At 26.9% G+C, this 15,140-nt stretch overlaps 10 protein-coding genes across 10 annotated transcripts; 6 read left to right on the top strand and 4 right to left on the bottom strand.

The window, feature by feature from the left end:
- Positions 1-386: 386 nt before the first annotated feature.
- cand_029200 (zinc CCCH type domain-containing protein) lies at positions 387-1,856 on the top strand (the record flags this gene model as incomplete). The annotated part of the gene is made up of 1 exon (XM_067213147.1): positions 387-1,856. One exon carries the CDS (start codon positions 387-389, stop codon positions 1,854-1,856), a length of 1,470 nt encoding a protein of 489 aa, XP_067067682.1.
- A 524-nt stretch (positions 1,857-2,380) lies between these two features.
- Positions 2,381-3,280, top strand: cand_029190 (uncharacterized protein; the record flags this gene model as incomplete). The annotated part of the gene is made up of 1 exon (XM_067213146.1): positions 2,381-3,280. One exon carries the CDS (start codon positions 2,381-2,383, stop codon positions 3,278-3,280), a length of 900 nt encoding a protein of 299 aa, XP_067067681.1.
- Positions 3,281-3,530: 250 nt separating this feature from the next.
- cand_029180 (IQ calmodulin-binding motif family protein) lies at positions 3,531-5,336 on the top strand (the record flags this gene model as incomplete). Its single annotated transcript, XM_067213145.1, has 1 exon — positions 3,531-5,336. The coding sequence occupies one exon, from the start codon at positions 3,531-3,533 to the stop codon at positions 5,334-5,336; it is 1,806 nt and encodes a 601-aa protein (XP_067067680.1).
- Positions 5,337-5,380: 44 nt separating this feature from the next.
- On the bottom strand, positions 5,381-6,442 carry cand_029170 (uncharacterized protein; the record flags this gene model as incomplete). Its single annotated transcript, XM_067213144.1, has 1 exon — positions 5,381-6,442. One exon carries the CDS (start codon positions 6,440-6,442, stop codon positions 5,381-5,383), a length of 1,062 nt encoding a protein of 353 aa, XP_067067679.1.
- A 338-nt stretch (positions 6,443-6,780) lies between these two features.
- On the bottom strand, positions 6,781-7,356 carry cand_029160 (flavodoxin-like fold family protein; the record flags this gene model as incomplete). The annotated part of the gene is made up of 1 exon (XM_067213143.1): positions 6,781-7,356. The coding sequence occupies one exon, from the start codon at positions 7,354-7,356 to the stop codon at positions 6,781-6,783; it is 576 nt and encodes a 191-aa protein (XP_067067678.1).
- Positions 7,357-7,902: 546 nt separating this feature from the next.
- On the top strand, positions 7,903-8,946 carry cand_029150 (MOV34 MPN PAD-1 family protein; the record flags this gene model as incomplete). The annotated part of the gene is made up of 1 exon (XM_067213142.1): positions 7,903-8,946. One exon carries the CDS (start codon positions 7,903-7,905, stop codon positions 8,944-8,946), a length of 1,044 nt encoding a protein of 347 aa, XP_067067677.1.
- Positions 8,947-10,082: 1,136 nt separating this feature from the next.
- cand_029140 (LSM domain-containing protein) lies at positions 10,083-11,504 on the bottom strand (the record flags this gene model as incomplete). Its single annotated transcript, XM_067213141.1, has 8 exons — positions 10,083-10,109; positions 10,459-10,533; positions 10,613-10,648; positions 10,722-10,739; positions 10,789-10,835; positions 10,991-11,186; positions 11,330-11,343; positions 11,456-11,504. 8 exons carry the CDS (start codon positions 11,502-11,504, stop codon positions 10,083-10,085), a joined length of 462 nt encoding a protein of 153 aa, XP_067067676.1.
- Positions 11,505-11,610: 106 nt separating this feature from the next.
- On the top strand, positions 11,611-12,630 carry cand_029130 (uncharacterized protein; the record flags this gene model as incomplete). The annotated part of the gene is made up of 1 exon (XM_067213140.1): positions 11,611-12,630. One exon carries the CDS (start codon positions 11,611-11,613, stop codon positions 12,628-12,630), a length of 1,020 nt encoding a protein of 339 aa, XP_067067675.1.
- Positions 12,631-12,638: 8 nt separating this feature from the next.
- cand_029120 (uncharacterized protein) lies at positions 12,639-13,925 on the bottom strand (the record flags this gene model as incomplete). The annotated part of the gene is made up of 1 exon (XM_067213139.1): positions 12,639-13,925. The coding sequence occupies one exon, from the start codon at positions 13,923-13,925 to the stop codon at positions 12,639-12,641; it is 1,287 nt and encodes a 428-aa protein (XP_067067674.1).
- Positions 13,926-14,110: 185 nt separating this feature from the next.
- Positions 14,111-14,662, top strand: cand_029110 (U3 small nucleolar ribonucleoprotein IMP3; the record flags this gene model as incomplete). Its single annotated transcript, XM_067213138.1, has 1 exon — positions 14,111-14,662. One exon carries the CDS (start codon positions 14,111-14,113, stop codon positions 14,660-14,662), a length of 552 nt encoding a protein of 183 aa, XP_067067673.1.
- Positions 14,663-15,140: the final 478 nt, after the last annotated feature.

Raw genomic sequence — 15,140 nt, 5'->3', positions numbered from 1 at the left:
TTTCTTTTTCTACCCACAGTCACTCCAATATTTGTCAAAACAGCTGTACGATACTTACCTCTTTATTAGCCCCTGATAATCATACTAAAATAACGCGGTCTGGAGAGGTGGGTTTCTAAGCGCTTTTAAATTAACTTTTTTTTTTTGAAATCTTGACATTGAGTCTAATAACTTGTAGAAAATAATTATTGGCGCTTATATGAAACCTAAATTTATAATATTTCAGAAATTCCGCTCTAAAGCAATTTTAACCGAGGATATATTTTTTCTAAAGCTTTTGAAAGTGTCTTATAGAATATTAAAAACAAAAAGTTCCCTTCTTATAATTTTAGCTGAATTTTCTGAATGGTTTATATGCTTTTCTCAGTATTTTTCTCAAGCCAGAAATGACTAGCCATTTAAATAGTAACTCAAAGGAGTTACCCCTAGATAATTTCTCCAAAGATAACTACTTCGGCACATATGGGGATGGCTTGATGGATGAAGCTTGCAATGATTTAAATGAAGATAATAAACTAACTGAGAATATTATACATGACCAATTTTGGAAGACAAAACTTTGTTTAATGCATAGTAAAGGAACTTGTAAAAGAGGAGTAGATTGTCGTTTTGCTCATGGTTATGAGGAATTACGAAGCCCTGTGAATTTAAAAAAGACAAAACTGTGTCCTTTTTGGCTGAACTCATCTTGTACAATGGGTATAACCTGTCCTTATGCTCATGGCACCACCGAGTTACGAGTTACCACTGACTTCTACAAAACTTCTGTTTGCAGATACTGGAAAATGGGAACAAAGTGCGATGCTGGAGTTTTATGTAGACATGCACATGGTGAAGTGGAACTAAGGCCAAAGGCAGGCCGATACATAAATAAAAAGAAAGATGACACCTCTTCATACTTAAATCCAAAGATGACTTACAGTAGTAGCCATGGTACGTTGGCAGAAAGAAATACTTTATATGTACAATCTTCCAGCCTACATAGTTTGAATGAACCTCTATTTAGTGACTCAAAATTATATCCTGAGGCAAATGTTTACTCTCATTCAAACAAAATTTATACATTGTCTGACAATGAAAGTACTGCAAATTCCAATGAATATAATCACAAATCTGGCATTAAAGGAACTAGAATGAAACATGCAATGTCAATGCACTGTGTAAGAGGATGGGACTTAGATCTTAATGAAGTTAAAGAAGAATTTATTAATAAAGATAATTTTAAGAATGACTTATTTGTTAAACCAACTTTAAAACCTGAAGAATCTCTACAAAAATTCTTTTCCAATTCTAATTTAGACGATACAAATAAATTGGATGATACACATAGTAATAGCTTTGTAAATTCAAACACAGCTGTTACTGGTGCATCATCATATAATTCTTTGAAAAGAATGGAAGGTAGTTCAAATTCACTAGTATCAAATATATCTGATCTGAGTATACATGACGATCTGATCTTTAATAATTGGCAGTTAAAATATCCACCAAAAAAAAGTTTAATTTCTGAGATATCTCATCCAAATATTGATAAGACAACTACATTAGATGGAACATTTATAGATAGTTCATCAGAGATTGAGACATTCCAGTTAATAGAGGATAAAACAGAACCAAATATTCAACAAGTACAACTTATGGGACAAAAAAAGCATAATTGTTTAGAAAATTCTTTATCTTCTAATGTTTCAGAAACTTGGGATTTTTCTACACCAACATTAGTAGAAATTAAAATATTAAACCCGTCTGAAATTCCCTCAATGAAAAGTAGCTCAATTGCTGCTATATTACTTCCAAGTGATAATCAGAAATCTGCAACTGTACATTTTTTATCCAGTTCGGGATCTTTAATCTAGTTATAAGAAATGTTACAAGAGTTCTAAAATGAAATGTTTAACTATTCAATTGTGTTCTTTCTAACATTTAATTATATTATTGCTTTTAGAGATCTTAGATTAAATATATATTTTTTTTTAGCAATAGTTAGAATATTGGGACTTTATTAATGTATATATGAAATATTTATAATAAAGTATGATATTACTTAATAATTGTGTGAAATGACATTAATCTATAGAAAAAGTATCTCTTTCTAGTTATTTATTTATTTTCTCTTTTACGTTACTTGTTGGGAATATTGATTTACAAATTTTTTTCTATATCAAAGTATTTGATACTAAAATATAGAATTTTGAAACTATGACAACATAATTTGTATATCTTATCAACTATTATTATGATTGCAGCCTTAATTTGGCCTAAGTTTCAGTTGCCTCCATGCTTAGTACCCTCGAATTGACCGCTTGATGCAAAAGAGCCTATTGAAATAGCCAAGATAATCTCCTAGAATAACACTGGTGAACCTTTCTAACAGGGAATTATGTACAATGGAATTGGTTTGGCTACTGCTAGAGGCTCAGGTACTAGTGGATATATACAAAAAAATCTATCATTCTATAAGCCAAGATCTAACTTTGAACGAAATAACAACTTTCTTACTACCAATTTATCTATAAAACCAGATCCAGACCTTTTAGAACATCAGAGACTACGTCAAATTGAACTTGAAGTTGTACTGTATTTAGAAAAGCTTTCAGCAGAAGGTCTAACTGGTGAGGAGTTAGAAAATAAGGTATCTCAAAAACGAAATGAACTAATGAAAAAGTTCAATAATTCTGCACATGTAGATTGTAAAGATATAAATGAAATAGTCAATCTTGATACCCACCAACAAGCTTATATAAAGGAGCAAGAGCTTCATAAATTTAGGGAGGCCCTTAAAATAAACGAAGATGGTAGTTTAAGAAATAATTTGTTTGGAAAAAAACGAAATGATAATAAAAAAAGTGATAAATGTGACATTGAAATAGTTAAACCTTTTAAGTATTCATCTGATAAGCAAAATAAGAAAGGCAGACATCTTAAATGCTATGATTATTCACCAAGAGACACTGTTACTAATTCTAATTCTAATGAACAACATTATACAAAAAGTAGGAAAAGATCTAATTATGGTTCATATTACAATTATAATGCAACTAATGGTAATATGGAAGGAGTCGGGATTAATAATGATTCGGAAAGTAGTTGTGGCTATACAGCTCCAGATAGTTATAGCAGAAATGAGAATCGAAGAGGACATAAAAGAAGAAACATATACAATTTATATTCAGACCATTATAAATCAATATCTCATATGAGGAGACATAGGTATAGACGAAGGAGATCAAGATCCCCTTCAACTGTATCTAGATATCGTTCCTTAAGTAGAAGTCTATAGTTGTGATCGTGGAATTACCCGCCACAAATAAGGCGGCATTTTTGACGTGGTTTACATGTATACTTGCACAATCACATTTTTATTATATTATAAATCCTTGGATAGATTAAACAAAGTATATATTAAACTGATAAATTTGTGAAATAAGTTGAGTTGTAGTAATTTGTATAGAATTTGGCGTTATTAAAGAGAAATTTGGAAGATAACAGATACAAAAGATATTGATATTTAACTTATGCTATACTAAAATATGAGAAATGATGCAAGAAACTCCAAAAGTCCCGAACTCAGCACTCCTATATTAAATAATTGTAGGGTACAACACTCTATGTCTTCATTATCTTCTATTTCTTCCTTATCTAATAGTTCTTCATCAGCTTCTTTGAAATCCAGCTACTCAAGCTTACTACCTTCTCAAAAGAGATATAATCACCTAGAGCACTTTATTCACTTGAGAGCTTCTACAATGAATAAGATTATAATTCCTTATAATTATATACAATTAATACCGTCTAAACAACGCTCTTTAATAAACAATTCCAACTCCAAACTTCAAACAAATATAGAAAATAATATAAAATATATGAATACTAGAGACTCATTAAATTTGCTAGAATGTCCAGTTTATACTCGTACTAGTGAAAATTATCTGGACAGCAAATATGAAAAAGCTGCTATTAAAATACAGAGGGCATTCCGTAATTATAAATATAATTGCATTCTTAATACTTCAGTAAATGAAAACTCAGAGTACATTAAATATACAGGGAGAAATAAATGTAGTTTAATAGTTAATGAAGTAAGCAATTCAATGATAAAATGTGATATTGATCGTAAATCAGGAACTAGAAATGAAATTGAATGTAATATAACTGAAACTTCTGAAAATAATAATATTCCACTCTTACAGTGCATTACCTATTGGAACCAAGAAAGACAAGTTTCCAAAAAACTTCATGCAGTTTGGTTGGGATATAAAACTCGATGTATTATTTCAGGTACATTAAAAGGAACTTTCTTAAAGCATCCTTTTTACAAGGATAACAAGACTATTCCTTTAAATATATGCTACCACCTTCATCGTTTACTACTTTCAATATACGATCTTTATGAACTAATTAAAGATAGAGAACATAATAGAGAAGTTAAAGATATTTGTAATGATTCATGGGTAAATGCTTTATATGAGCAAGTTAACCAGTATAAGAAACAATATATACAAGAGTTATATCGGCTGCTAAATTGCGTAGAAAACTGGGTATCAAATATACCGAAATCTAATACATATGCAAAAAATATTAGATATGCTAGTAGAGTATTTAATAACTTACCAGGTAGATTCTGTGAATTTAAAGATAGAAGAGTAAACCGAAACAATGAGCTAAATACTGACAATAACTCTCTAAAAATTAATGAACATTTCATTAAATGTAGTGTAGTTAAGAATTATGGGAAGGTGGCAGAGCATTTGAAGCAGCTAAAATATAAAGTTGATGAAGAAATGCGAGACAAAATTGATCAATTATTTAGCAATTTATACTGTGAATATCTTAAGACACCTGAGAAATCAGGAAATAACAATATAAAATTTTACACACCAAACAGCAGTTTAGCAGAAACTTCATCAGAAACTAGTACTAGTGATATATTCCACACACCCTTATACAGTGAAAAAGTAGCTACATGTGAGCTTAGCGAATCAGCTTATTTCTACTCTAGAACACAATCTAACTTCTTTCCCAATAGTAAAGATAATGAAAACAAATTAGTTTATAATAATGCATACCAAGAACGAAATGATCCTACTCAATTAAAACCTAGACCATATCTCAAAAGAAAAAGCCAAAGTGTAAAAGTCCCAAATAAAGTCCTTGAATTGAAGAATATAACATCTAAGTACAACGAAATGTATAAAAAGAAATCTATTGATACAAAAAAAAAGATAGTGATTCAGACAAAAATTCCATCGATAAAATCTGCATCGAACGTTGTACCTAATGAAAAGTCAACTTATAAGTTGTTTTCTAGAATTCCAAAATGTCGATTAGAAGACTAAATAATTAATAAGATCTTAACAATATTAACTCAATAATCAATTGATTAACAATTACTACTTTTTCTAGATTTACTTGTACCTCTTACTGTAATCCATCCATCATTATCCTCATTAGCTTTACTAGCTTCTTGTTTGACTGTATTATTTAATTCCCTAGAATAAGATTTAGCTTGGGAGTGTTTATGGTTAGCATGCTTCTTTAAGTGTGTATTAACAAAAGTAACCTTATGTTTTACACCTTGTATGTAGATTCCACGTTGGCAAAGAATTTCAGAAGATTGAGTTGAGTCTACTTGAACAATTACATTCTTATGATTTCTGTGGACTGCAATAGCATATCCATCATTTACATTTTTAAGTTGATTATTTATAGCTGTTGTAATATCCTTATCAGTAATTGTACTATTCGGAGTAGTTATAATAATCCTTATTTGAGGTTTTATTTTTTTTAATTTTTGGTCTTGATATGTAGGAAATGTTCGTGTTACTGAACCTACATCACCTTCTGTATTATGCACATCTTTGTTAGTTATATTATTTGATAAATCTAAACTCTCTATCTGCCCATTATCCTCAGTATTATTATTATCATTCCGAGCTAATTTTTTTTCCAAAGATCCAAAGACCTTGTTATAAACGAAAAATATATTGTTCATAATTGTAAAACCCTTGTCAAGGTCCATGATATGAAAAATCTGAAAGAATGGGTAACTATCATCATTATTTATAATTATTCCATAAATAGTTACAATATATAATTCAGATGTCACTTGATGAATGTCGAATATTTCTACGGGTATGTTGCAGCTAATTGTAGGTAGACAGCAAAAAAGATTTAACACAGATTGATATCCAAAACTTCTTATATATAACATATTATCATCTGTTAATGTTGATCCATGAGGTCTTAAAGATTTCCCAAAAAGTTGCTGAGGAAGTTGCCATCTTAAAATAACTTTTTCATTGTTATGTAGCTCACTCAAAGATTTTGGTGAATCGTTCAGTAATGAGTAGTAATTAGATATATAAGGTACTAATTTTGCCTTGACCGAAGTAGATACCAAGGAATTCCTTTTTTGAGAAGCATATGGAGTGTTATGAAGCATAACTTTTCGTGTTTTCCAACAAAATTACAATAAAAATTTTGTTAAGATTGAATCCAGGGGAAATTATAGCCTAAGATAACGAAAGTGGAGCCAAAGTTGATGTGTCAAACTTTTTTTCCTTAAAAAAAAAAGAAAATTGTACAGTTCAAGTATATTTGCAATTAAATGTAATATCTTGAAACTCCTACCAAAATTTAAGCTAAATCTTTATTTACTAAGAAGAATATTATTAAAAACGAAGACTATGGAGATAAAAATATTGTCTATATATTCACGAAGTATTTATTACTTAAAACTTATTGTAGTAAGAACTGACTTCCACAAAGTACACAAAAACACTATATTGATAATAAACTCTCAATTTTCGGGATAATAACTTGTTTTGCATGGTTACTTGCTCTCTTCCTAATATTAGATTCCTCTCCTACTAATCCTGGGACTAATAGCATTGAATGAACTGCTAATATACCGGCAAACTTCATCTTAGTAAATTTCGATGTTGATTCTAAAGACGTTAGATAGTCATTTACTGTCTTTTCTTGATACTGTTTATCCTCACCCCCTGTGGTAGTAGACACAAGGAGAAGTTTATCCTCAAGTTTATATGAGGTTCCATATGCAAATCCATAGGAGAAAACCAAATCTAGCCAGTTCTTTAATGAGGGAGGCATATTATACCAATACATTGGGAATTGCAAGATAATAAGCTCTGCACTAACTAAAGCTCTTTGTTCAGCCTCTATATCTATCTTCTGGTCTGAGTAAAGTTGATCCAAGTGTCTGACCTGAATATTTTGGCCAAACTTCTCAACTAGTGTATCAATTATTGTTTGATTTGCTACTGATTTCCCTGGATGTGACAAGATCACCACTATATGTGCACCATCTGGACCAGTTACCCCATTTCTGGTCATTGTATAAGAAAAGTTAAAGTAAATCCTATAACCTGAAATAAAAGTAAGTGCTTTTAACTAATAAGTTATATAATTAGCTGAGTATAAAATACAAAATAAGAATTTATCATAAAGTTCTCTGATTAGTGGATTTGTGAGCGGTCTAGAAAAACATATCATTTGTAGATCTTATTAGAAGTAGGAGTTATTTATATTTTCGTTAGTATGTATAATAGCAAAATAGGGATATCTTCTTTATTTATAAGCTAGCATTATATGCAAATATATGACAACTAAAGCTATCATTTATATATTTGGGTATAGTTAAAACATATAAAAATAATGTTAGGTTTACAAGATGACCCGCTGTCTACAAAAGTGCGGTTTAATTTAGCTCTAGTGAAGTAATTTGGTCTGACTGAGTTTTGAAATATATAAAACACCTGAAGAAACTTAGGGACTTGTTTGTAATTCTTTTAGAACTATCTTAAATAAGTCCTTAAGTATCATATTTTGGGGACTAGGCAAATCTAGATTTTGTCCGCCTATTCTTAATATTATACAACAATGAATCTCTATAATACTTGTGACTTACCGTATGAAAGTGATGGTTATTTAATTTCAAATTTTGGAGATATTACATCTGCATTGAGTCCTTTAAATCATGCAGCTTCACCCCATTGTAGAATAAGCCCATTAGTTATACTATCTATTTTGGATTCTCATGTTCGTCGCCAACCTGGACATCAACTAGTTTTAGGTACATTACTAGGTTATGTAAATGAGAGTGGAAATATATTAATATCAGACTGTTTTGTGGATAAACATTCATTTACAGATGATGGGATGTTATCTATAATGATTGATACTCATGAAACTATGTTTGAACTTAAACAAAAAGTCAATTCAAAATTGCAGGTAGTTGGTTGGTATAGCACAGGAACATCAATTACTCCTGTAAGTTGTGCAGTACATAATTGGTTTAGGGCAGATACTTTTAGTTCTAAATTTCAATCAACACCTCTACTTCTTGATCCAATTCATATATTAGTAGATTCTTCATTTTCTAATGGGAAAATATCTGTTTCAGCATATACACAAATTCCATTATCATGGTCTAGTTCATCCATTTCAGCATTCCAATCTGTACCTTTGGATATTATGGCAAGTACATGTGAAAGGCTTCATATTTCACATATAATAAAACCTTTATTAGATAAACACCATTATAATGCATTGGGATTACCTCCAAAGATTCTCCCACGAACAATACTGGGTCCAGAAGATGAATTGTGTACTGTACTTCCACTGAATAGTTTAGCAACTAATCCCTATGCTAATTTAAATACATTGATTTCGAAGTTACTTTTAATGGTACAAAAGTGTCTAGTTTACGTTCAGAAAGTACAGAAGGGTGAGATTGTAGCCAATTCAATTATTGGCCGTCAAATAGATCAGGCAATCCATATGATATATGACTTTGACCCTCATGCATTTAATGTGGCTAAGCAGGTTGGAATTCAAGATTCTTTAATAATTGGATGCCTAACAGAGTTAACGAAGGTACAATTAGCTTTAGCTGAGAAACTACAGACTTTGATGTTGTCTTAGAACTTTATAATAAAATACTTAGAAACATTAATTATATATGAACGATACAGTAATTATTACTATTTAATTACTTTTATTTAAAATAATTCAAATGGAATTTGGGATTCTATCAAGTAATACTATTTCCATTTTAAAATGAGATAAAATAAGTTTTTGTAATAATAAGTAGTAGTAGTTGGTAAGGATTAGAAGATGATATTATATTTTGTAATCAAGCTAGAATTTTAACTTGATTTTTCATTAGAATAATTTGGGAACATATAATTTCATACCATATTTACCCATTCAAAGTAATATAGTTCTCTTCTTACTTAAAACTATTTGAAAGTATTTATAGTGTTTAGATACTTCTAGTTGATATGAAGATTAAATAGTCATAGTCAATATAATACTCAAGTAAAAATCTTTAAAAAGTAATCATTTTTAATCTATTTTCTTCTGTTTATTGGACATATTTACACTTAAAGTTAATTATATATTGACCTATACCTGTATAAAGTGGTTTTATGCTGACATTATAGAAGTTCCATAATTTTTTTTTCTTGATCTTTTTCTTCAATTATTATAATAAAACTTAAATTATTTGGATATTTACTTATTCAGATCCAATATGTTTTAATCTAACAAGATAAATAATATAAGATAGTTGTTAATAATAGGTCTAAATATATTTGTTTTAACATCTTCTTGATAGTTATTTAAGTTATGAAAATATATAATAAGTTTGATATGCTATTAGTTTCCTTTTATAAATATACAAAACCTATACAATTAGTAATATATAGGTTATGATAGTTTATTAATTATTATCTAGATGGTACAATGAAAAAACTTGCAATTTATCTTAATAAATAATAAATAAGATCTGTATACAATCTAAATAATCGTAATATTTAGTTAGTTTGTCACTTTATCTAATATAAAATATATTAAATTTGATATTAATTAGATTATCTTGTAATTTAAAATGTGATGATATAATCTTTTTAAAAAATTATATTTGAATTAATATTTAAAATGTTTGAGCTTTATTTTACTAAGTTATATAATTAATTTGATATTATGTAATCTTCTTTAAATAAATTTGAAATTATATAGTTTAGATTATTAAATATAACTATTTTATCGTAATACATTTATATTAAAATTGTAGGTAAAATTACCTTAATAATAGATTTATTAATTATAATCTAATTTGAGTTTTCTAAAATCTGTAATATATTAATTTGGATTATATTCATTAAGTTTTTTGTTTAAAAGTAAATATATGTTTAATAATATATATTTAATTGAGCAAAATTTATCTTCTAAAATCAAAATCATAAAGAATTAACTATTAATTTATAAGTAGCTAGAATAATTAAAAATATGCTAAATTTGTTTTATAATGAATTTATAATTATAATATTAGATAATATATTACGAAGTTATAAAAAAAAATATTGATTAATTATTAGTAAAAATATCTCTATCTTAAAGTTTTTTTTTGTGTAAATTACTAAAAGATATTACAGAATAGTAATGGTAAAATCTTAATATTTCGGGATATGCTAATAATTTAATGAATATATTCAATTTACAAATAACCTTCAATAATATAAAAATGAACTTTAGTAAAGTATTCTATTTTTTTTTTATAGCATTACTAAATATTATAGAAACATACTCTATAATCTTGTATATTTCTCAATATCCTTAGTAGCTATAAAATATCAAAATATTTAAAACTCAATATTTTAAGGAAATTATATTGTTAATGAAGTTTCTATAATCACTTTAAATATGTTAATATCCTTTTATAAAATTAAATATATACTTTTTGATTTAAAAAAGGTTATCAACCAAGCTCAGGCTCAAGTAAAAATTTCTCAAGAAAAAGTTCCAATATACTATTTGATATTAAAACAATTAATATCATATCACATAAACTATGCTTTAAATTTCTCCTTAGTTTCTTGGATTGCTTTTATTTCCCTTCGACAAGATTCTTGTAGTAATCCTATGTCAACCAAAGAAGGTGGGAAGAAAATATAGCGTACAACACTTCCCCTAATAAAACAATTTTTAAGAGAATTCATATGAACATATTGCTCATTTTGATTAACTGATATTTCATTAAGTTTTATATTTAAATATTGATCTATACTATGTAATGTACCAGTTATTTGTAGATCATTCTTTAACTCTACTGTTACAACAATACTTTTATCAATTAAAGTTTGTAAGAAATTAAAAAATAGCTGAAGACAAAATATTCACAATTACTATTAGTTATAACAAAAATTAAAGAAAATAATCTTAATAATTATATAAGCTCTTATTCAAAATATAGCAGTCTTATATAAGGGCATAAATCTAAAAATATAATTATTAAGTAGCTTACCATTATTGTAAATACTACAAATATAAATTATGTACTAAATGACAACTTCAAAATCTTTAGTATTGTAAGGTAAACTGACAATATCAATGAGAGGTCATACTTCTTGGAGCTATGACAGTTTATTACCACTCTTTTTTGAGGCGCTGATCAAAACCCTACTAATTGTGATTACCATGATATTATATCTAGGAAATTCTATTAAATAAAATATAAATTAGTTATATTTCAGTTTATAAGAAAATTATTTATTAAAAAAGTAGGACTCTAAATTCCACAATTATATGGAGAAATACCGTCAATTTGCTGACAGCTCAACGGGTATTAATCCCTTTGTACCTACTTGGGAAACTAATAAAAAGAAAAAGTGGATTAATATTATAGTGTTACCTATACTAATTTTGCGATTTCTAATACTAGTACCTACGTCTATTATTCTTGCATTATTTTTATCAATCTTAGATTTTATATATTTTGATCATCTTCGTGTAATATTTAGTTCAATACTTGCACCAGGATTATCAAGGATAGTCTTACTATTACTTGGTTGTATATGGATCAATGAAGATCTAGAAACGAGATTCAATGATTTGCAATTAGATATTAAAAAGAATCAACTTGGGAATGAGAAATGTTGTAAATTAGTATTTTCAAATCGTCAAAGTTTTATTGATATATTAATATATTTAATTTTATTAAAAGATCCGAAATATATGTTTGCTAGAAAATCATGTTTAATTTGTATTAAAAATCCTCTAGTAGCTATTTTATATTCATTTGACATTCAAATTAGTTATAGTGTTACAATATTAACAAATTCTACAATGTTTTTATCAAATTTAAATAGCCCAAGATCAGTTGTAGTTTTTATGGAAGAAGTAAATACTAATGGTTCTTGTATATTGAAATGGAATCCAAATAAATGTCTTAATTTATCAACAAGAAATATAATACTTAATAATATTAATTTATATAGAATTTCTTATCACAGTCAATTTCATTATGGACCTCAATTTACAACTGGGAATACTACATACCATTTACTTAAAATGATATTCAATTTACCCTTTTATATAGCAGAAATAAAAATGATTCCAAATCAATATATATTTAATACTATTAATAATATTACTTCTAAAAATATTAATAATCATGATCATATTGAAAATATGAATGATTATCTAGATTATTTATTAAATATTCAAAGTGATATAAATAAAATACCTATTGTAATAAGAAGTATAGAGGATTATAAGAAATTTATTAAGTATTGGAATAATACTCAAAAAAAAAGTTATATATAAATATTTCGTCATTTTGGAGTTTCTAAGCTGAAATTTGTATTACATCCACTTGAATTAGGTAATTTTGAATTAATATTGCAAATAATGAAGTTTTCTAGTGGATTTCTAGTTTCTTTATCATAAAGAAAGGCAAATGTACATGAATCACACAAATAACTGGGATTCTTAGGTAGGTTAAGAGCATTAAATATAAGTTTATTGGCTAAATTAATTCCACATATTTCACAGAAGGTTAGAATTGTACTTGGTGAATAAATTTGCAGTGGATAAACATCTTCATATGGGCAATCAACACATTCTTGATATACTCTTATATTTGTAAAAGTAAATCGATGTTCACAATCACCAGAATGTAAAAATGAACATGGTAAATTGATAGGAATTGAAATCTCATTTAATTTACGTTTATGCATTGGAATAATTTCCTCTTTATTACCTATTGTGTTTACTGTATTACAATATCCTTTTAAATAAGTTGCATAATTAATTATTCCATCTTCTGTTTCTCTTAAATCTGGATATAATACCCCATCTATAAAAAAACAAGCTCCTTTTGTTTTTACTTTCAAAAGTTCTTCTTCTCTTTTTGAATCATCACAATTAAAAGCATCTCTGATTTCTGCTAATGTTTGATATTCAAGAACATCAAATTCTGCCATTTTCATTCCTCGTATTGGATGATAGAAAGAAACTGTTATTATCAAACAATCTTTATCCACTTTTTTCAACTTTTGTTTATCATCTCTATTTTCTAATTTAGTTTTAGATATTTCATGAGGATATATTATACTATTCATACCAACAAATTGTCGTCTTAATCTGACATTTGAACATGTCCTTGTTAATAGATAAGAATTTAATACATTATTTATATCTCTATCGTCTATAATTTCTTCTATAGTTCTAATAGTATTTGGAATTGAACTAATTTTCCCTGCAAATCTAGAAGATCTCTTATTACAATTTTTAGATTTTCTTTTTGATAATGATACTTTTTCAAGTATTTCAGGTTTGATAAAATCTAAATATTTATCACTTTTCTCATCTAATTCCTTACTAATCATAAATTCAATTTCTTCAGGTATTCTCATCATTCTTATTCCATCTATACAACTATCAATATATTTGTTTATTTCATTATCTTCATGAGATTGAAGTTTTTTAAACTCATATTTTAGCAATCTATAAGTATTCTCATACTCCTGCTTAAAACTTAATATATCTTTATTTTCTTCGGGAAATGATCTCTTTATATTTATATTACCATAATAATTCGTAAAATAATCATTATCCATTATATCAATTATTTCACAATTATAAGAATTTTTAAGATTTAATTACTAGTAAATCACGCCTAAGTATATGTACCATCGCGCTTATTATTAGATGACTAAAAAAAGGAAGAATAATGGAATTGAAAGTAATATTAAAAGTGGAAATAATAAAGTATAGTAAAGATTTATATTGAATAATACTAAATATGAGACAATTAAAATACCATGAGCAGAAGCTATTAAAAAAAGTTAATTTATATTCTTGGAAACGTGAGTATAATGAAAGGGAGACAAAAATAGCTCGTCGTTACTATATACAGGATAGAGAGGATTATGTTAAGTATAATAGATTATGTGGATATATTACAAAACTTGTTAGTGGTTTAAGAAAGTTAGATCCTAGTGATGAATTTAGAATTAAGGCAACTAGTGAATTATTAAATAAATTATATCATATGGGAGTAATTTCATCTCGAATGAGTTTAGAGGTTATCGAACATTTACCAGCTTCAGCATTTTGTAGAAGAAGATTAGCTGTAGTTTTGGTTCAACTGAAATTCTGTCCAAATTTAAAAGATGCTGTAACTTTTATTGAGCAGGGACATATTAGAATAGGTCCAAATGTAATTTATGATCCAGCATATCATGTATCTAGAGATATAGAAGATTTTATAACTTGGTCTCAAGGATCTAAGATTAAAAGAGCTATAGATAAATTTAATAATACCTTAGATGATTTTGAATTATTAGGTAATTAGATTTATAATATAAAATAATTTTATACTAATATATATTATAAATGTATTCATATTTTAATTTAATAATATTAAATATATTAATACTTAATTAGCTTTTAATAACTATTGTCAATTTTATTTTATTAATATTATAAAAAAGAGAAATTATGGATATCTATGGACTTTTTACTAGTAAATTTAGACTTTAGATACTAATATATTCAAGTATGTATATAATAATAATAATAACAATAAATATTATAATAATATAATATTACTTTTTGAAATATTATAATATTTAAATTTAAGATCTATAATTAATTAAAATTTGGTAATTTTATTAACTAATTTAAGGTATATTCTGTTAGTAGTAAAGACTATACCAATATTAAATAAAAGTATGTAATTGAATCTTTATTATTGTTTATTATTTACTTTAATCATAAATCTTTTAAATTTATTATCAAGAAATTTATAAAAGATATCTAATAGATACTAA

Source organism: Cryptosporidium andersoni (genome assembly GCF_001865355.1).
Source record: "Cryptosporidium andersoni isolate 30847 chromosome Unknown contig_69, whole genome shotgun sequence".
Classification (NCBI taxonomy): Eukaryota; Apicomplexa; class Conoidasida; order Eucoccidiorida; family Cryptosporidiidae; genus Cryptosporidium; species Cryptosporidium andersoni.
The sequence above is the reverse complement of the archived record's forward strand: the minus strand, read 5'-3'. Positions and strand labels throughout refer to the sequence as shown.